At 66.5% G+C, this 19,540-nt stretch overlaps 1 protein-coding gene across 7 annotated transcripts in view; it reads left to right on the top strand.

Moving 5' to 3' along the window:
* The window catches only part of AGRN (agrin), a 34,629-nt gene that overhangs the window by 11,073 nt on the left and 4,016 nt on the right, over positions 1-19,540 (top strand). For 3 of the 7 annotated variants that reach the window (XM_031663436.1, XM_031663434.1, XM_031663446.1), the window contains 31 exons: positions 3,028-3,075; positions 8,473-8,688; positions 8,890-9,114; positions 9,195-9,419; positions 9,860-10,066; positions 11,165-11,383; positions 11,465-11,659; positions 11,750-11,950; positions 12,036-12,184; positions 12,260-12,365; positions 13,100-13,216; positions 13,298-13,462; positions 13,671-13,814; positions 13,902-14,026; positions 14,098-14,203; positions 14,334-14,672; positions 14,759-14,896; positions 15,265-15,392; positions 15,512-15,626; positions 15,715-15,834; positions 15,949-16,302; positions 16,805-16,997; positions 17,137-17,352; positions 17,467-17,696; positions 17,798-17,932; positions 18,129-18,225; positions 18,320-18,484; positions 18,620-18,731; positions 18,926-18,937; positions 19,148-19,264; positions 19,346-19,538. In XM_031663436.1, the coding sequence (XP_031519296.1) occupies positions 3,028-3,075; positions 8,473-8,688; positions 8,890-9,114; positions 9,195-9,419; positions 9,860-10,066; positions 11,165-11,383; positions 11,465-11,659; positions 11,750-11,950; positions 12,036-12,184; positions 12,260-12,365; positions 13,100-13,216; positions 13,298-13,462; positions 13,671-13,814; positions 13,902-14,026; positions 14,098-14,203; positions 14,334-14,672; positions 14,759-14,896; positions 15,265-15,392; positions 15,512-15,626; positions 15,715-15,834; positions 15,949-16,302; positions 16,805-16,997; positions 17,137-17,352; positions 17,467-17,696; positions 17,798-17,932; positions 18,129-18,225; positions 18,320-18,484; positions 18,620-18,731; positions 18,926-18,937; positions 19,148-19,264; positions 19,346-19,538 (5,112 nt within the window). Of the gene's footprint in view, positions 1-1,625; positions 2,465-3,027; positions 3,076-8,472; positions 8,689-8,889; positions 9,115-9,194; positions 9,420-9,859; positions 10,067-11,164; positions 11,384-11,464; positions 11,660-11,749; positions 11,951-12,035; positions 12,185-12,259; positions 12,366-13,099; positions 13,217-13,297; positions 13,463-13,670; positions 13,815-13,901; positions 14,027-14,097; positions 14,204-14,333; positions 14,673-14,758; positions 14,897-15,264; positions 15,393-15,511; positions 15,627-15,714; positions 15,835-15,948; positions 16,303-16,804; positions 16,998-17,136; positions 17,353-17,466; positions 17,697-17,797; positions 17,933-18,128; positions 18,226-18,319; positions 18,485-18,619; positions 18,732-18,925; positions 18,938-19,147; positions 19,265-19,345; positions 19,539-19,540 lie in introns of those variants that run through there. The other 4 variants (XM_031663437.1, XM_031663435.1, XM_017954642.3 and 1 more) reach the window with 3 other exon arrangements.

The raw sequence follows: 19,540 nt of genomic DNA, 5'->3' as shown, positions 1-19,540 counted from the left end.
CAGGTTCCAGGGCCATAGAGATGTGGAAGCCTCCTGTCTGGGTGACGGGGCATGGTGCTGGTCCCTGGCTGGGGGGTGGAAAGGAGTCCCAGGAGAGGGAACTGGCAAGACAGGACCTTCCCAGCTAAGGTGGGGTTGGTGGGATTTGGCTGGGGCCCTTGGAAGAGCCTGACCAGGAGGGTGAGACAGGGCACCGGAGGGAAGGAGGCATTGGGGAGAGTCCAGATGGAGGCCATGGCGTCAAGGGGCCCACAGGCCAGACTGTGGGACTCCAAGAAGGCAGGTGTGGGCAGTGGGTCCTCTGGGGTGGACTGAGGTGAGACCTGGGTGTGACCACGCGGTGGCACTGGTGACTGCTGGCAGCTGTTGTCTGCAGAGTGGGTGAGAGTGAGTGTGGCAGATGGCTTGGTCTGCGGTGCTGGAGGGGACTGGCGGAGCAGAAGCGCCCTGGCGCCAGGTCCTTGCTTTCCTGGAGCTGGGGCTTGGGGGATGGGGTAGGTCGTTGCAGGGACAGAGGGGAGGGCAGGGTAATGGGTGCGCAGGGGTCTTTTCCAAAGGCTGCTGGTGGCCAGGGGTGTGCGGGGGACCGAGGTGCCGCCGCCGAGGGATTCTGGCCTCCAGGGTGGACGGACCTGGCATGGACTCTAGGGGTGGTGCACACACCAGACCAGACGGGCCCCTTGCTGATCCCCGGATCCCCCAACTGGGCAGCGGACAGGGAGAGGGGCGACCTTCGGGGGCGGGTGTGGGGACGCCGGACTACCGCGTCAGGAGTCCCAGATGGGCCGAGACCCCCATCCCCCGCCCCCGGCCGCAGTGACGTCAGGGCCCCGACGTTCCTGGAACGGCCTCTCGGGGGCGTTCCAGGCCCGCGGGCCCGCAGGGAGTCCCCGCCGCAATTTGCATGGGGCTCATTTGCATGACTCCGCCCCGCGCGGGAGTCGGGGGCGCTGGCGACTGGAGGAGCCACTGTCAATCCCCAGGGGAAAGTGGGCGAGGCGATTTCTGGGCCCCGCTCACCTCACTCCACCCTCTAGCTCGCCCCGCACCTGGGGCCCTCCCCCACCTACGCCCCGCCGGGGTGGGGCCGCGGGCGCAGAAACACTCGCGGGCACACGCACGACGACGCGTACACGCGGGCGCACGCGGCCCCCCGGGCCCCCCTGCGGCGACTCCGATTCACCCCAGCGGGTGCGGGGCGCGGACCCGCCCGGTCCAGCTCCTGCTCCCCAGGCGCTTCCTCCTCCCGCGACCTGCCCTGGCCATACTCGCCTCCGCTCCAGCACCCGACCCTGCTCCCCCGGCCCAGCGCTACCGCCGACCCCGTCTCGGTCCCAGTTGAACGCCCCCAGCCCCAGCCCCAGCCTCGGCCCAGCCCCAGCGCCCCCAGTCCCAGCCCCGGCTCCAGCTTCAGCCTCAGCGCCCCTAGGCCCAGCCCCAGTCCCACCCCCAGCCCCAGCGCCTTCAGGCCCACCCCGGGCCCCAGCCTCAGCCACCCCAGCCCCAGTCCCGGCCCCATCCAGGGCCCAGCCCCAGCCCCAGCCCCAGCCCCAGCCGAGCGCCCTCAGCTCCGCCGCCGGCCCCGCCTGCCCGGCGTTCCCTTTTGTGCAGCGCTCTCCCGTCCGCGTCGGCCCGATCCTCTGGAACTCCCCGCGGACGCCGGGGTCCCCGGAGGCGGCTTCCTTTGTCTCTGCTCCCGCCCTCCCTCCGCGGCGCCCTCGCCCCTCACTCACCTCCCCAGCCCCGCGAGGACGAGGGGAGCTGGCGGTGCTCGCCCAGTGGCGGGAGCCCGGGAGCCCAGGAGCCGGCGCGGCCTCCGCAGGCGGCGCTTTCTTCTCATTCCCGACGCGGCCGCCCCTCCCGCCTGCCCGCTCCCATCGCCGCTCCCGCCTTTGCCGGGGACAGGAGCTGCCCAGGCTCTCGGCGCCTGGACCCCGCGCACCTGCCGCGCACACCGCCTCTCCGGCCTGCGGGGCTCCGGGGCTCCGGGAAGACCAAGCGCTGGCGGCCGGCCCGGGGAGGCTGTGGGCAGCAAGGGTGACCGCGGGCTCCCCGTGCCTCCTCCGCCTGCCTCGGAGCCCACATTTGGGATTTCTACTCCGGGAGAATTCTGCACTCCTCCCACGATGAGCCTGGAGGGCTGGAGCCGGGACCTGGCACCCCCAGGGCTGTGACTGCGTGAGCTCTGAGGGCACAGCTGCGGTCCGCCGCCCCAGGGGTCCCAGGATGGGGCGAGCAGCCCTGAAGAGGCCCAAGGGCACCCCGTGAGGAGCCCCCACACTCTGAGAGTGGGGCACAGAGCCGGAGCCCCGGGCCATGCCTCCGCTGCCGCTGGCGCGGGACACCCGGCAGCCGCGTGGCGCCTCCCTGCTGGTGCGAGGCTTCATGGTCCCGTGCAACGCCTGCCTGATCCTGCTGGCCACCGCCACGCTCGGCTTCGCGGTGCTGCTGTTCCTCAACAACTGTAGGTGGCCACGGGCGGGGCGCCGCACTGGCCAAGCCCCAACCCGAAGTCCCTGCACATAGAGGCTGGAGGCCGCGGCGCCGCCGGCAGCTTCAGGGGGATGGGATGGGTCACTCTGTGGACCCCTTGGTCCCTGGAGGCCTGTCCTTGGGCTCTCAGTGGGCCTGGCCCTCTCCCAAAGCTGCAGAAACACTTCCTGCGGTAGCTGGGGAGGGAGGGGCACCCGGCTACACTGAGAGCCGGCAGCTGGGGTTAAGGTGGGGCTTGCAGTGGACTCTTCCAGGGCAGTGGGGCCTGCCTGCACCCCTGTGGCTGGGGCCCCATCTGATAGGAGTCAGGCCATGACCATTTGGCTGTAGGGGCAGAGAAAAGCAGGGGCCTCCGTCTCAGGCCTCAGCCAGCCCATGGGGTCAGGGCTGGACCCTTCGGCACCCCTGCCTGGATCCCATGGGGAAGGGAGGGAGGTGGGTGGGCAGGGGTGCCCCTTTCCAGGCTGGGCAAAGGGATGGGACAGGGAGGGGCCTGCTCAGAGGGGCCTAACTTGGGGGTTTGTTTTATTCCAGATAAACCTGGGATCCACTTTACTCCAGTGCCTCCGACGCCTCCTGATGGTGAGTGGGGCTGAGTTTGGGGGACCTGGATGGGCTGTGGCACGCTTGGGAGTCAAGGGCCATTTGGAGGTGTGCACCCCAGGTGTGTGGAGTGTGTCTGGAGTGCGGAGGAGGCTGGACAAGGGCACCTGGGTCTGTCCTGGGAGTCTGCAGCGGTAGGCTGCAGTGGGAACTCGCAGTCTGGAGGCCCCGGCCTGGCGGCACTGGAGCACGACTCTCACTTCTCTGGGCCTCAGCCCCCTCAGCCTCAAAACTGGAAACAAGTCCTGGGACCCACGGGTGGTGAGGACATGTCAGATGTGTGGGGTGGGGCCAGAGTCTGGTCAGGGGGCTCCGCTCCATTGTCCTTCCTTCTCCCTGTTGAGCAAGGGGTGGGGCTGGACAGAGGCTGGAAGTGGACAGGAGGTCAGAGGGGAGGCTGGGCTGGGGGAGGGCCCTGGCCTGATCAGTGACAGCTATCTGGGGAGGGGCCTGGAAGGCCGCAGTCTGTGCCTGGGACTCTGCAGGCTGTCATGGGGGGGCACAAGTGATGGAGGGGCGGGCTGAGTGATGGAGGGGCGGGCTGAGTGATGGAGGGGCGGGCTGACCTTGTTGATCTGCTTTGTGAGGTGGGGCCTGTCTTCCTGGGGGTGCTGCTGGTGTTTGGGCTACTGTCATCGGGGTGTATGAGGGGAAGAGAGGAAGCGGTCAGCGCCGCAGGGGAGCACGGACGGGAGGGCTGGTGACACCCTTGCCAAACCTGGGGTCCTCTCCAGCAGGTGGGGAGGGAGCACCCAGGTTTTCTCTCAGCACCTGCCCCATCAGTGGGTCTCACTTGCGTTCAGTCGCGTGTGCAGGACTGTCTGTGCAAGGGCTGCGCTGTGAGGCCTTCCTGATCAGGACACGGTGGGGGGAGGATGACCTGGGGGAATCCTGAGGTGACCTGAGGACAGGGCCTTGGGCTGCATAGATTGTCTGGGCCACTTTCCAGGTCTTGGGAGTGGGGGATGATGGCTGGAGGAGGTGGCCTGGCCTGGGCAGGGGGCCCTGTGATACCCACCTGTGCTGAGAGGTGGGGGCAGGGGTGGGGGCAGCTTGGGGTTCTCAGTGGTCTGCAAGACAGGGTGGGGTCTTTCCTGGGAGTGTGGAGTTTGGGCACCTGGGAACCAGAGCTGGATTGAGGAGCATGAGATGGAGGCACTCTGCTTCCTCAGCCGCCGGCCAGGCTGGCGTGGCCTGTAGTCAGCTGTGCTTTGCTCCTGAAGCCGCGTTCCAGCAAGTGGGCAGTGGTTCTTCCACACTGAGCTACTCAACTCCTGGTCCCAGAGACTCTGGGCTGGGGCAGCGCTGGGCCTGGGGTGGGGAGCTGGGCAGTGGGAATGGGGAATGGTGGCTGTGCAAACCAGTCCTACCCCTGGGTTCTAGCGCTGCAGCCTGTCTGTTGGCCCCCAGCCCCTGATGGCCCTCCAACCCCCGCCCCCCAGAACGCTCCTGCGAGATCCCAAAGGCTCCTCAGAGCGCCAGACTCCTCTTGGACTGTGGGGAGAGGAGACCGGTCTGCATGGCCAAGGTGACTGAGGCCTCTGAGGGCTCCTCCCAGTGGGGTTGCTGTCCCCCTTCTTGAGACTCAGGAGCCCTGTGGGACAGGGCAGCACAGCACCATGGGCGGTTTGTGACCTGAGGCATTTGACAGGACATGGGCTGGGAGAGCAGGTAGGTGAGCAGCTGGCTTGTGCTGGAAGACCCTCTCCCTCCTGGTAGCCCCAGGACTGGGGGCAGGAGGGTATGGACTCAGAGAAGGACCCGAGTCTTGCAGGAAGGGGCCTGAACCCTCCCAGTGGGCTGTGTCCTGGGGAGGAGACAGGTCTGTGCTGGTGGCTGGGGCTGGGCAGGGCCAGGGCAAGAACTGAGTTTCCACCACCTGTGAGCCACAGGCCTGGAGCCATGTGGATTTAAAGATGTGCTCCGGTGGGAGGTCCCCTCTCTTAGCATCCTCAGCCTCCTCTCCTGACACCCAGAAGGCTGGGAGTGTCTCCTTTTCTTTACATACTGCTCCCTGCACCCAGCCACAGCCCGCCCTGCCACACAGTCAGTGGTGTGGAGGGCTCCACGCCAAGGCCATCGTGACCCATGTGCTACCTCACTGCCGTCATAGTTACGGGCCGTAGCTCACAGCAGGGCTGGGGCATCCTCTCCATCCCCCAGCCTACCCAGGACCAGGAAGGGAGTTAAATATACCCACTCCTATAAAAAGCACTGCCGCCTCCAGCATTACACATGGCGGGGGGACCCGTCACGCTGCGGGAGAGTGGGTGGGGAGGCCGAGTGGCCGGGGAGGGGCTCCTGCAGGAGGCGGAGCTAGGACAGACGTGGCAGGACCCCCAAAAATGACCCATCGGGAACACAGGGCTCACAGGGGCCTAGGTGTGTCACCTGCATCTATGAGGGGCCATGTGGGCAGGTGACCGGACCATGGATGCATCTGAGCCCAGCGCTGGCATTTCTAGCAATGTGGCCTTGTCAGGCGGCCTCAGCTATGTCTCACCTTCCTCCTGCCAGCTGGCTGGGGAGACGAGTGGCCTGACATCTCGGGGTTTGCTGCTGCGATGCTCTGTGCCTGGTGGGTAGATGCGTGTGTGCCGTCACCAGGTGCACCTGTCTTCAGGTGATCTCGTGTGGAGCCTCTGTGATCCCCTAGGCCTGTGGGGAAGCAAGTAGTTGTGAGGTGGACTCAGCACAGTGATGGGAGCTGCCCCTCACCTAAGCCTGCAGTGTGAGTGGAGAATGGGGTGTGGGGCTTCCTGGAGGCAGTGATTCCTGAGCTCACTCTTGAGAGGCAGCTGTGTTTCCAGCCTGGATGGGGATAGGAGGGAGGGACCAGCACTGTGACCTTTAAACTCTGGGCTGGATGGCAGTGTCACACCATCAGATGCTGTGAGGGAGATCCACCCCCACTCCACAGCTGGGGCCACATCCCAAGAGGAGCGGACTCTCTGAGGCCCTGGAGGCAGAGGGGTAGGGGCCAGAACCTGGCCCTGCACACCAGACGGGGATGGGGGGCCCAGTGCTCAGCCTGGCTTCAAGGTCCCCCCCAGGTACCCAGAGTCTCTCCACTGCCCTGCCACATTGGTCCAGCAGCTGGTCGCTCAGAGCCTGTCCCTAAGGTATCTCTGGGCTCCCACTGCTCTCCGTGCACCTCCATGCCCCTGCAGGCAGCCCAGCCCGGCTCATCCTGGTGAGCTGCCATCATCACCTTCTTCCCCGAGATTCTGTCTTGGGACGCAGCAGGACTGACCTCGGGCTGGACTATGGAGGGAGCTGCAGGTCCTGGTGGATGAGGAGCCATCCAGGAACAGTGCCCTTGGCCGTGGTGTCGGGGCCTTGGGAGAGGTCTGGCTGGGCCAAGGTGACCAGAAGGGGAGAAAGGCTCAGGAACCCAGGTGTAGGGAGGTGACTGGGTCCTTGACCGTGGGGATGGGACCTGGGGGGAGCCATTAGTCCACAGGTCCAGCTGAAGCCCAGGAGAACAGCTGGTCGGGCATCGGCAGGTGCCTGTTGGATTTGGACTGGGTGTCCCAGGGCCTTGGACATGGCAGGGCCAAAGGGAGAGGGAGGTGCTGAGGGGAAGGAAGGGGAGCCAGAAGGGAAGTGAAGGGGCCAGGGGTGCATGTGGTTTGAGTTTGGTTTGAGCCGGGACGGTGGGAGGCCAGTGGTGATGGCAGCTCTCATGACTGTACTTATGATGGCAGCAGACGGGCCACAGAGTGCTGTGTGCTGGGCACCCTCTAAGCTTTGCAGATACTGGCCCATTTAACCCCACAATCCTGGGAGGTAGGTCCTATTGCTCGTATTCACAGAAGGGGACACTGAGGCCCAGGCAGGTGAGAACCTGCCCACAGTCCCACAGTGGGTAATGCAGAACTGAGCAGCCTGGCTGCAGGACCTGAGGTGGGAGAGGAGCAGAAGAGGGGTGGCGGCACAGCCAAGGTTTGGGGAGGAGGACAGGGATGGGGGGCGGGGAGCATGGGTAGGTTGCAAGGATGGCAGGCTGATGGCCCTCACTCAGCCTTCTGGGGTGGGGGCAGGGACACCCAGACAGAGAGTGCCAGAGCCTGGGGTGGGCTGTTGCCGTGGCAACAGCTGGCTCCAGCTCCCGGTGCACCCACCCTCCTTGGAGACCGGGGCGGGGGGGTTTCCTCCTGCCCCATTTCGAGAGCCTGCTGGGAAGTGATGGGTGGTAGCCACCCCTCTGACATGACTTATTAATGATAATTGGACCCAATTAAACATTTATTAAATCCAGACAGCTGCAGCCCCTAATGGGCCCTTCCCTGATCCTGGGTGGGCCATGCTGGGGGGTGGGGGTGCTCAGGATGGGCTGCCGCAGGGGCTCTGGGTTTTAACGTGCCTGAGGCAGCTTTGCTGGCCACGTTGAGGTCTGGTGATGGGATGTGTGCCAGGCGCTGTGGTCTGCAACAATAAGAACTAAAATGAGCAACAGTTCCTGCACCTCCCCAAGAAGGAAGATCACTTTGACAGAGAGTGAGGGGATTGGAGGACGCAGGGGTGAGGTGGGGGGCAAGGGGGACGCCCAGGGAGGAGGGGGCGTGTGGGTGTCCCAGGGATCCCAGGGAGCGATGGGAGGCTGCAGAAGGGCACAGGCCTGCCGCGGGTCGGGGGCTGGCCAGGAAAAAATAGGAGATTAAAGTAGAGGCGGCGGCCAGGAATTTGCACTTCTCCAGGGAAGCTGGGGAAGAGTTGGGGAGAGGGAGGCCGCTGGAAGAAGATCCCCCACCCATCTTGGGTGCAGGGAGCAGTCAGGGAGGCGCCAGAGGTGGGTCAGAGCTGTGACCTGGCCTCACACCCCGCCCCCGTGGGGCCGTCAGGCGCGACCCAGGCAGGAGGCGGCAGGGCTCAGGTGTGCTGGACGCTGCAGCAGCGCGGGAAGGGGCTCCCCGGGCTTCATGGGGTGAATCGGTGAGGTGCTCCGGTGCGGATGTGTAAGGGGCCCCTGAGCAGAACTGGGGCCTGGACCGCTTGTGCCCGAGTTGGTTTCCAGGCGACTCTGCTTTTCGCTGGGGGCGCACAAGGTGGGTGGGAAGTGGGTGCTCGTCCGTCGCAGAAACAGTCAGGTGCCCCCTGCAGGAGACGCCCCTCTCCGCGGCTGCAGGGGCGGGGTGGGGGAGAATGTTCCCCCCTGGAGAGGCCCGGGGCTAGCGGGAACCCTCGGCGGGCGGGATCTGCGAGGGGCAGGGCCGGTCCTTTGAGCGCATGCACGCGTGTCCGTGTCCATGGTGAACCCCCGATGTGGCGCAGGGGGGTGAAGGCGCGGGCCGTGAGCACGGCAAGGTCTCGCGGGCGTGTGGACGTGGGTACTGGCGCCCCGGCACCCTGAGCCTTCTCCCCCACCCGCCCCAGCGTGCCGGGGAATGCTGTGCGGCTTCGGCGCCGTGTGCGAGCCCAACGCGGAGGGGCCGGGCCGGGCGTCCTGCGTCTGCAAGAAGGGCCCGTGCCCCAGCGTGGTGGCGCCGGTGTGTGGCTCGGACGCCTCCACCTACAGCAACGAATGCGAGCTGCAGCGGGCGCAGTGCAGCCAGCAACGCCGCATCCGCCTGCTCAGCCGCGGGCCGTGCGGTGAGCGGGGCTGGTGCCGGGCGGGGCGGGGCTGGGAGGGGCCATGGAGATGTGGAGGCGGGGCCTGTGGCAGGGTCGGGGCCCGGCGGGAAGGAGCGGGGCTGGGCGGGGCCGGGGGCGGGGGGGGAGCGTAGCGGGTCGGAGAGGGCGGGGCGGGGCGGGGCGGGGGCGGCCCGTCTGACCGGCAAGCCCTGCCCGCAGGCTCGCGGGACCCCTGCTCCAACGTGACTTGCACCTTCGGCAGCACCTGTGCGCGCTCGGCCGACGGGCTGACGGCCTCGTGCCTGTGCCCCGCGACCTGTCGTGACGCCCCCGAGGGGACCGTGTGCGGCAGCGACGGCGCCGACTACCCCGGCGAGTGCCAGCTCCTGCGCCGCGCCTGCGCCCGCCAGGAGAATGTCTTCAAGAAGTTCGACGGCCCCTGTGGTGAGCGCGGCGGCGGGCGCACGGCTCGACCTGTGTGGGCGCGCGGCGACAGCGTCCTGACTCCTGCCCTCGACCCCCAGACCCCTGCCAGGGCGCCCTCCCTGACCCGAGCCGCAGCTGCCGCGTGAACCCGCGCACGCGGCGCCCTGAGATGCTCCTACGGCCCGAGAGCTGTCCTGCCCGGCGGGCACCAGTGTGTGGGGACGACGGAGTCACCTACGAAAACGACTGCGTCATGGGCAGATCGGGGGCCGCCCGGGGTCTCCTCCTGCAGAAAGTGCGCTCTGGCCAGTGCCAGAGTCGAGGTGGGTGGCTCCCCCCGGGAGGGCTCTGGCCAGTGCCAGGATCGAGGTGGGTGGCTCCCCAGGGCAAGGGCTCCGGCCAGTGCCAGGATCGAGGTGGGTGGCTCCCCAGGGCAAGGGCTCCGGCCAGTGCCAGGATCGAGGTGGGTGGCTCCCCTGAGGGAGGGCTCCGGCCAGTGCCAGGATCGAGGTGGGTGGCTCCCCAGGGGGAGGGCTCCGGCCAGTGCCAGGATCGAGGTGGGTGGCTCCCCTGAGGGAGGGCTCCGGCCAGTGCCAGGATCGAGGTGGGTGGCTCCCTAGGGGGAGGGCTCCGGTCAGTGCCAGCCTTCAGGTGAGTGGCTCCCCCCTGGGAGGGCCACCTGCTCCCCTGCTCCCTGCACATCCCAGGGCAGGGATGGAGGGTGCTCCGGCTTCTCCATGATCCCCTCACCCCTGCACCCTAGACCAGTGCCCGGAGCCCTGCCGCTTCAATGCTGTGTGCCTGTCCCGCCGTGGCCGTCCCCGCTGCTCCTGTGACCGTGTCACCTGTGACGGAGCCTACAGGCCCGTGTGTGCCCAGGACGGGCACACGTATGACAGTGATTGCTGGCGCCAGCAGGCTGAGTGCCAGCAGCAGCGTGCCATCCCCAGCAAGCACCAGGGCCCGTGTGGTGAGCACCCCGGGGTGGAGGCCAGGCGGGGTGGGCTGTTCCTGCGTCAGTTCCTGCCTGGACATCACATGCCATCTTCATCCGTCATGCTCCTCTTGGGGTCCTGGGAGTGGGCTGGTCCCTCTGGGAAGGCTCTGGGGAGGGTGGAGGCTGTGTGTGTGGAGGGTATCTGGACACCTGGGGGCTGGTGAGGCAGAGGCAGGGCCTTGTGTGGGCTCCCTGGTCCCTGCCCTCGGCCATGCCCTCCCCGGGAGTCCTCTGGCCTGTCCGCGTCTCCCCACTCTGTAAGCAGACTGCTGGGGTGGGCAGGCTGGACGCGACACCAGGGTCCTCACTCTTGGGACATGGGCAGCCCTTTTGGAGTCAGTGTCAGGACTTGAAGAGCCAGGGGGAGGCAGTGGCCATCGTATCCCGGCGGGCATGGCTGCCATGGCTCTGCCTGCCTGTGTTCGTCTTGGTCAGTTCGCCCATCTTCTGGTCTTTCTCTCTGCGTCTGTCTCTTCTCCTTGGTCTCTCCTTCCCTGTCGGCTCCGCCTCTTGTGTCTTCCAGCCTGACCTGCTGGCAGGATGAGGTGCCGTGCCTGCCCGCCGGGAGCCCGCAGCCCGAGGTCTGCCCCCGTGCGGCGGGGGGGGGCTTGCTGCTGCCTGGCCTTGTGGTCCTCAGAGCAAGTGGACAGACACCTCCTCCCCCATGCAGCCCTGGGCGTGACTAGGGGTGCAGGCTCCTCCTACCCACAGAGAGCCCCCCACATGCATGGGTGTCCTGGGGATGCTGGTGGTCCCCTGGGGGTCCATGGCCTGGGCAGGCTGGGGAAGCTTGGCCCCTCCATAGCCCTCTGTGGACAGTCAGGAAGCCCTGAGCTTGGGGGCAGTTCCGCCCACGGCCACTGGGGACTCCTGGGTGTATGTCCCGCTCGCCTCTGCTGCGTGTCTGTCCCTTTCTCTGCCGTGTCTGCTGTGCATCTGGCCCTTCTCCTGTGTTCTCTCTTCCTCCACCATCCCCTCCCTGGGAGAGGGACTGCTGCGTGGGGCTGGGGGCTTTGCCTGCAGCTGGCGGGGGGTGCTTGTGGGCCCACTGAGCACCTGTGTCCTCCCCAGGCCAGGCCCCGTCCCCGTGCCTCGGGGTGCAGTGTGCATTTGGAGCAACGTGTGCTGTGAAGAACGGGCAGGCGGCGTGTGAATGCCGGCAGGCGTGCTCCAGCCTCTACGATCCTGTGTGCGGCAGCGACGGCATCACATACGGCAGCACGTGCGAGCTGGAGGCCACAGCCTGCACCCTCGGGCGGGAGATCCGGGTGGCGCGCAAAGGACCCTGTGGTCAGTGGCGGACGAGGGGTCTGGTGGGGGTCGGGGAGAGGGAGGTTCCTGGTCGCCATGGTGATGGAGCCCCCTCCCCAGACCCCTGCGGGCAGTGCCGATTTGGAGCCCTGTGTGAGGCTGAGACCGGGCGCTGCGTGTGCCCCTCTGAATGCGTGGCTTTGGCCCAGCCCGTGTGTGGCTCCGATGGGCACACGTACCCCAGCGAGTGCATGCTGCATGTGCACGCCTGCACACACCAGATCAGCCTGCACGTGGCCTCGACTGGACCCTGCGGTGAGTGAGGCCGTGGGGCCGGGCGGGCCGGGGTCCTGTGCCTCCCTCAGCCTGGGCCTGCCGACCCCTGCCTGGCTCTGTCTCCTGCAGAGACCTGTGGAGATGCCGTGTGTGCTTTTGGGGCTGTGTGCTCGGCGGGGCAGTGTGTGTGTCCCCGGTGTGAGCACCCCCCGCCCAGCCCCGTGTGTGGCAGTGACGGTGTCACCTATGGCAGTGCCTGCGAGCTACGGGAAGCCGCCTGCCGGCAGCAGACACAGATCGAGGAGGCCCGGGCAGGGCCATGCGAGCAGGGTAGGCCGGGGACAGCTGGCGAGAACTGCTGGGCTCTGGCCTTGGACAAGAAGCCCTTGGGTGACTCGGCTCCCCTTCCCCGCAGCTGAGTGTGGCTCTGGAGGCTCTGGCTCTGGGGAGGACGGTGATTGTGAGCAGGAGCTGTGCCGGCAGCGTGGTGGCATCTGGGACGAGGACTCGGAGGACGGGCCGTGTGTCTGTGACTTCAGCTGCCAGAGTGTCCTGGGCAGCCCGGTGAGCCCTGCGCCCCTGGTCTCTGCGGGCGGCGAGGACGTGGCTGCAGCCGCTCACACTGACACCACCCTCTAGGTGTGCGGCTCAGATGGGGTCACCTACAGCACCGAGTGTGAGCTGAAGAAGGCCAGGTGTGAGTCACGGCAAGAGCTGTCTGTAGCGGCACAGGGAGCCTGCCGAGGTGAGCCGGCCGCACGCTGGGTCTTGTGCACAGGCACGCCGGCCTCTGGGTGTCCGCGTCGGGCATGTGGGCATGCCTGTGTGCTGTGGTGGGCCCCTGTGGACGTGTGGTGTTGTAAGTGGGCGGTGTCCAGTGTTGGTGCATGTGCACATTTGTGCTGCTGCGTGTGTGGGCGTGTGTCCATCCGTCGTGGGCGTGCACCAGGCCAGGCCTCAGTGCTGGAAGGCAGCATGAACCATGTGAGGCACCACTCAGTGGGCACTGTCTCTGGATAGATCCATCCAGTCAGTGTATCACATTAATTAGGTAAAAGTTGTGCCCAGTGTGTGTGATGCACGTGCACAGATGTGTGTCTGCAGGGAGACGTTAACCGTACGGTTTGGAGGAATGTGGGTGAGAATACATGCGACATCTTCACATGTTTCTCGGTTTGCAAGGACACTCGTCTGCGTGTGCGCAGAGCTGCGTGTCCTTGATCTTTGGGTGCTCTGTGTGTTCTGTGTTCCTGGACCTGCATTTACAGACATGTCCTTGTGTACGATGTGGGAGCCTCACCTGTGTCCTCAGCCCCAGGCTCCAGGGCTCCTCTGGGAGCTGGGATCAGGAGGGCTGAGTGGTGATAGTGGGGGCAGGTGGAGGCAGAGTGGCTGGGCCCAGGGTAGGTGTCCAGCACCTGGATGACCCATGAAATGGGTCTGAGTCATGAAATCTGAGTCCCATACCCTTCCCTGCAGGCCCCACCTTCGCTCCACTGCTGCCCGTGGCCCCCTCACACTGTGCCCAGATGCCCTATGGCTGCTGCCAGGACAATATCACTGCAGCCCGGGGCGTGGGCCTGGCTGGCTGTCCCAGTGAGTACCTGAGCTCAGCTCTGACCTCGGGCCTGGTGCGGCTGTGCGGCCACGTGACCTTGTCCTGCCCTGACCTTGCAGGTGCCTGCCAGTGCAACCCCCATGGCTCCTACGGTGGCACCTGTGACCCAGTCACAGGCCAGTGCTCCTGCCGCCCAGGTGTGGGGGGCCTCAGGTGTGATCGCTGTGAGCCTGGCTTCTGGAACTTTCGAGGCATCGTCACCGATGGCCGGAGTGGCTGTACACGTGAGTGACAGGGCCCAGGACTGGCCACCGGCTATGCCCTCCTACCTGTCCACCCCTGTCACTGTGCCCCTTCTCACCTGCCCAGACCCTGGCCTGACCCACACCTGGCTGGGGGCTCGGCAGGGCCAGGGTTGGGGACCAGGCTCTGGAGGAGGTGGGGAAGCCTGTCCAGCTGCAGACATCAGATTCCTCCCCGATTTCCCCCAAGCCTGCAGCTGTGATCCCCAGGGCGCCGTGCGGGATGACTGTGAGCAGATGACTGGGCTGTGCTCCTGTAAGCCCGGGGTGGCTGGACCCAAGTGTGGGCAGTGTCCAGATGGCCGTGCCCTGGGCCCCGCGGGCTGTGAAGCTGGTGAGTGAGGGCCAGCACTACCCTGGGGCTTCATGGTGTGGGGTGGGGCCACCCGAGCCACAGGGGTTTCCCGTGCCTGTGCCCCAGATGCGTCTGCGCCTGCAACCTGTGCGGAGATGCGCTGTGAATTCGGTGCACTGTGTGTGGAGGAGTCTGGCTCAGCCCACTGTGTCTGCCCAATGCTCACCTGTCCAGAGGCCAATGTTACCAAGGTATGGAGTGTGGAATGTGAAGGGGAGTGGGGGGGAGGCCTTGCCCTGAGCACCCTTATTCTTTACCCCAGGTCTGTGGGTCAGATGGAGTCACGTACGGCAATGAGTGTCAGCTGAAGACCATCGCCTGCCGCCAGGGCCTGCAAATCTCCATCCAGAGCCTGGGCCCGTGCCAGGGTGAGGCCTGACGGCCACTGCCCCAGAACTGACCAGGAAGGCCTGACGCTGCCCTAAATCCAGCCCTACCTGCCTTGAGCCACCTGACCCTGTCCCAACCAGTCCCCCGCCAACCTCCCTCTCCTTGCAGAGGCTGTTGCTCCCAGCACTCACCCGACATCTGCCTCCGTGACTGTGACCAGCCCAGGGCTCCTTCCCAGCCAGGCACTGCCAACTCCCCCTGGTGCCCCACCCCCGGCTCCCAGCAGTACCGCACACAGCCAGACCACCCCTCTGCACTCATCACAACCTCGGACCACCGCCAGCATCCCCAGGACCACTGTGTGGCCCATGCTGACCGTACCCCCCACGGCACCCTCCCCTGCACCCAGCCTGGTGGCGTCTGCCTTTGGTGAATCTGGCAGCGCTGATGGAAGTGGTGATGAGGAACTGAGCGGGGACCAGGAGGCCAGTGGGGGTGGCTCTGGGGGTAAGCAGGGATCAAGGACTTGGGGTGGGCGGGCAGGCACAGAGAGGTTCCGCCCCAGAGCCTGGGCTCAGAGCATGTCTCCCCAGGGCTCGAGCCCTTCGAGGGCAGCAGCGTGGCAACCCCTGGGCCACCCATCGAGAGGGCTTCCTGCTACAACTCCCCTTTGGGCTGCTGCTCTGATGGGAAGACGCCCTCGCTGGACGCAGAGGGCTCCAACTGCCCTGGTGAGTGGACGGCTGGGCGAGGGGAGTGTGAGGACCAGCCTGGGCTCGGCCGGGGTGCTGCCCCCTTGCCTGGGCAGCAGGTCAGTGCCAGGGTTATGGTCTTGGGACTCGGCCCCCTCAAACACGTGCGTGCCCGGGACCCCACTCCTAACCCGTCTCTCTCGTTGCAAGCCGGCGTGGCACACTGCTCTGAGGAGTCTGCCTGGTAACCGACACCAGCCCCACCCTGGGGTCCCCACTAATCTCATGACCATCTGACTAACATCCACCTTCCCATGCGCCCGTGTAGCTTACTGCTGGGGCCTGTGCCCGGGCCAGCCTGGATCCAGGCAGATGCCAGGCAGGGCCTCACTGCACCTCCCCCACAGCCACCAAGGTGTTCCAGGGCGTCCTGGAGCTGGAGGGCGTCGAGGGCCAGGAGCTGTTCTACACGCCTGAGATGGCGGACCCCAAGTCAGAGCTGTTCGGGGAGACAGCCAGGAGTATTGAGAGCACCGTAAGATGGGGGGCGCAGCCCCCGCCCAGCCACTGGCCCTCCTCCCCAGATACCCAGAGCAGCACCAGGGCAGCCTGGCTTGGGCGGCCCCCCAAGTCCTTGCCTACCCCCTGCCACAGCTGGACGACCTCTTCCGGAATTCAGACGTCAAGAAGGATTTTCGGAGTGTCCGCCTGCGGGACCTGGGGCCCGGCAAATCCGTCCGCGCCATTGTGGATGTGCACTTTGACCCCAGTGAGACCCCCACCCCGGACCCTTCCTGGGAGGCAGTGGGTGGGGAATGCCTGGGGCTCTGCCATGCTCAGAGCTCGCTCCTCCCCAGCCACAGCCTTCAGGGCACCCGACGTGGCCCGGGCCCTGCTCCGGCAGATCCAGGTGTCCAGGCGCCGGTCCTTGGGGGTGAGGCGGCCACTGCAGGAGCATGTGCGATTTATGGATTTTGGTGAGCGCCAGGCCGTGTGCCACGGCTTGCCTGACTCTCCTCTGCCCATGCCCACACCCCCACCCCTTCCTGGCCCTGCTCCCAGGAAACCCTCACAGCTCCCTGTGCTGGCAGACTGGTTTCCTGCGTTTTTCACGGGAGTCACGTCAGGAGCCATTGCTGCCGTCGCCACGGCCAGAGCCACCACGGCATCCCGCCTGCCGTCCTCTGCTGTGACCCCTCGGACCCTGCACCCCAGTCACACAAGCCAGCCTGTTGCCAAGACCACGGCAGCCCCCACCACACGTCGGCCCCCCACCACTGCCCCCAGCCGTGTGCCCGGACGTCGGCCCCTAGCCCCCCAGCAACCTCCAAAGCCCTGTGACTCTCAGCCCTGCTTCCACGGGGGCACCTGCCAGCACCAGGTCTCTGGTGGGGGCTTTACCTGCAGCTGCCCGGCAGGCAGGGGAGGCGCCACCTGTGAGAAGGGTAAGGACGTCCACTGCAGGGGAGGACAGGGAGGCAGCAGGGTTGGGGCAAGGATTGAGGGTGGGGCTAAGCCACCATCAGGCTTTCAGTTGGGGGCAGGATTAAGGGGGGGTTCCGGCCAAGCGAAGTGGCTCACACCTGTAATCCCAGCACTCTGGGAGGCCGAGGCAGGCAGATCACCTGAGGTTGGGAGTTTGAGACCAGCCTGACCAACAGGGAGAAACCTTGTCTCTACTAAAAATACAAAATTAGCTGGGCGTGGTGGCAGGCGCCTGTAATCCCAGCTACTCGTGAGGCTGAGGCAGGAGAATCGCTTGAACCCGGGAGGCGGGGGTTGCGGTGAGCCAGGATAGCACCATTGCACTCCAGCCGGGGCAAAAAAAGCGAAACTCCGTCTCAAAAAACAAAAACAAAAACAAAAAATGCGGGGAGGCGGTTTCAGGGATAAAAGTGGGGAATCCTCGGAGCTTTTCCAGCTGGCCTTCCCCGTTGCCCTTTGCAGCGCTTGGTGCCCCCGTGCCGGCCTTCGAGGGCCGCTCCTTCCTGGCCTTCCCCACCCTACGCGCCTACCACACTCTGCGCCTGGCGCTAGAATTCCGGGCGCTGGAGCCTCAGGGGCTGCTGCTGTACAATGGCAACGCCAGGGGCAAGGACTTCCTGGCCTTGGCACTGCTGGATGGCCGTGTTCAGCTCAGGTGGGCGGGGAGGGGACGGGGCCGCGTGCAGCTCAGGGGGGGGGGGGGGGGGGGGGGCCGGGGTGGCGCAGGGGGCGGGGCCGGGGTAGCTCGGGGGGCGGGGCCGGGCGACGGTCCTGAGCACCTGCTTCGCCCTCAGGTTTGACACCGGTTCGGGGCCCGCAGTGCTGACCAGTGCGGTGCCGGTAGAGCCGGGCCGGTGGCACCGCCTGGAGCTGTCGCGGCATTGGCGCCGGGGCACCCTCTCGGTGGATGGTGAGACCCCCGTTCTGGGCGAAAGCCCCAGTGGCACTGACGGCCTCAACCTGGACACAGATCTCTTTGTGGGCGGTGTACCGGAGGACCAGGCTGCTGTGTGAGTCCCCTGGAGGGTGGTGTGGCCCCGGCCCTGGCCCTTTGGGGTCCTGGTGTGCAAGGTGGCTTTGCCTGTGATCCCTGAGCCCTGACCCGGCATCCCTTCTGGTGGCAGGGCGCTGGAGCGGACCTTCGTGGGCACCGGCCTGAGGGGCTGCATCCGTTTGCTGGACGTCAACAACCAGCTCCTGGAGCTCGGCATTGGGCCGGGGGCTGCCACCCGAGGCTCCGGCGTGGGCGAGTGCGGGAGCCACCCCTGCCTGCCCAACCCCTGCCGTGGCGGGGCCCCGTGCCAGGCCCTGGAGGCTGGGAGGTTCCACTGCCAGTGCCCACCCGGCCGCGTCGGTGAGAGTGGGGCTGGGGCGGGTGGGAGTGGGACCTCGGGGCCTGTGGGCGGTACCCAACCGACACCTCCTGGGACCTTGGTCTTGTCTTTCTCCATCCAGGACCAACCTGCACCGATGAGAAGAGCCCCTGCCAGCCCAACCCCTGCCACGGGGCGGCGCCCTGCCGTGTGCTGCCCGAGGGTGGTGCCCAGTGCGAGTGCCCCCTGGGGCGTGGGGGCACCCTCTGTCAGACAGGTCGGGGGTGTGGAGCTCTCAGGGCAGGGGTTAGGGGTGGGGTCAAACGTTTGGGTGGGTACGGGTTCCAGGTAGCATTGCAGTTAGGATGCGGCTCAGTCTAGTTTGGGTTTTGAGTTAGGCTCTGCACGCGGCTGGCATGGGGTGCAGGAGGCCCTGGGGGTCAGGACTGAAGCCTTGGTGACTCTCCCTACAGCCTCGGGGCAGGACGGCTCTGGGCCCTTCGTGGCTGACTTCAACGGCTTCTCCCATCTGGAGTTGAGAGGCCTGCACACGTTTGCACGGGACCTGGGGTCGGTGGGGCAGGAGTGGGGAAGGGCCGGCCTCCACCTCTGTCTATCCCGTGGGGAGAGGACAGCGAGACACCCCAACTCCCCATGACCCCAGGGAGAAGATGGCGCTGGAGGTCGTGTTCCTGGCACGAGGCCCCAGTGGCCTTCTGCTCTACAACGGGCAAAAGACGGACGGCAAGGGAGACTTCGTGTCGCTGGCACTGCAGGACCGCCGCCTGGAGTTCCGCTATGACCTGGGCAAGGGGGCGGCGGTCATCAGGTGGGCCGGCAAGGGTGGCTGTGGGAGGCCGGGGGCACTGGCCTGGGGCTGGGGCACCAACAGGTCACTCGGGCCCTGGGGGGTCAGGCGGCCGGTGGCGGCCAGAGCCCACTCACACTGACCCCTCCTCACCAGGAGCAAGGAGCCAGTCACCCTGGGAGCCTGGACCAGGGTCTCACTGGAGCGAAACGGCCGCAAGGGTGCTATGCGTGTGGGCGACGGCCCCCGCGTGTTGGGGGAGTCCCCGGTGAGTGCTCTGGGCCCTGAGGGGACTCCCACTGCTGCCTGCTCTTCCTCCTCGGGCGGCAGCCCCGCCCCTGCCAGCGCTCACGGAGCTGTTTTTCTGTCCTGTTCTCTTGGCCGCCTGCCCTGTCCTCTGCCTCTTCTGCCTCCCTGCTCTCTGCTCTCGCTCTGCAACCCCATCCACTCTTCGGAGGCCAGAAGTCCCGCAAGGTACTGTCAGCCTCTCATCCGCTCACGTCTCTGGCGCCTCCACCCCCGGGGTAGCTCCTCCCCACTAAGGACCCTGCCATTTCTGTGTGATTAACACTGCCCCCTAGATAGGCAATGGGCGGCTGGGTAGAGGGGTGCGTGCAAGTGCCTGGGCCCTGGGTCTGCACCGTGGGTGGGCTCTGCACAGCCCCTCACCCGCTGTCCCCACAGGTTCCGCACACTGTCCTCAACCTGAAGGAGCCGCTCTATGTAGGGGGAGCTCCTGACTTCAGCAAGCTGGCCCGTGCTGCTGCCGTGTCCTCTGGCTTCAACGGTGCCATCCAGCTGGTATGTGGGGGTGGGGCGTCCCACCGGCCTCCAGGGTGGGCGGGGTGGCAGGCGGGACAAGGCTCTCACTCTGCCCTGCAGGTCTCCCTGGGAGGCCGCCAGCTGCTGACCCCGGAGCACGTACTGCGGCAGGTGGATGTCACATCCTTTGCAGATCACCCCTGCACCCGGGCCTCAGGCCACCCCTGCCTCAATGGGGCCTCCTGTGTCCCGAGGGAGGCTGCCTATGTGTGCCTGTGTCCCGGGGGATTCTCAGGGCCACACTGCGAGAACGGT

The sequence above is a fragment of the Papio anubis genome, chromosome 1 (genome assembly GCF_008728515.1).
Source record: "Papio anubis isolate 15944 chromosome 1, Panubis1.0, whole genome shotgun sequence".
In the NCBI taxonomy this organism is placed as follows: Eukaryota; Metazoa; Chordata; class Mammalia; order Primates; family Cercopithecidae; genus Papio; species Papio anubis.
The sequence above is the reverse complement of the archived record's forward strand: the minus strand, read 5'-3'. Positions and strand labels throughout refer to the sequence as shown.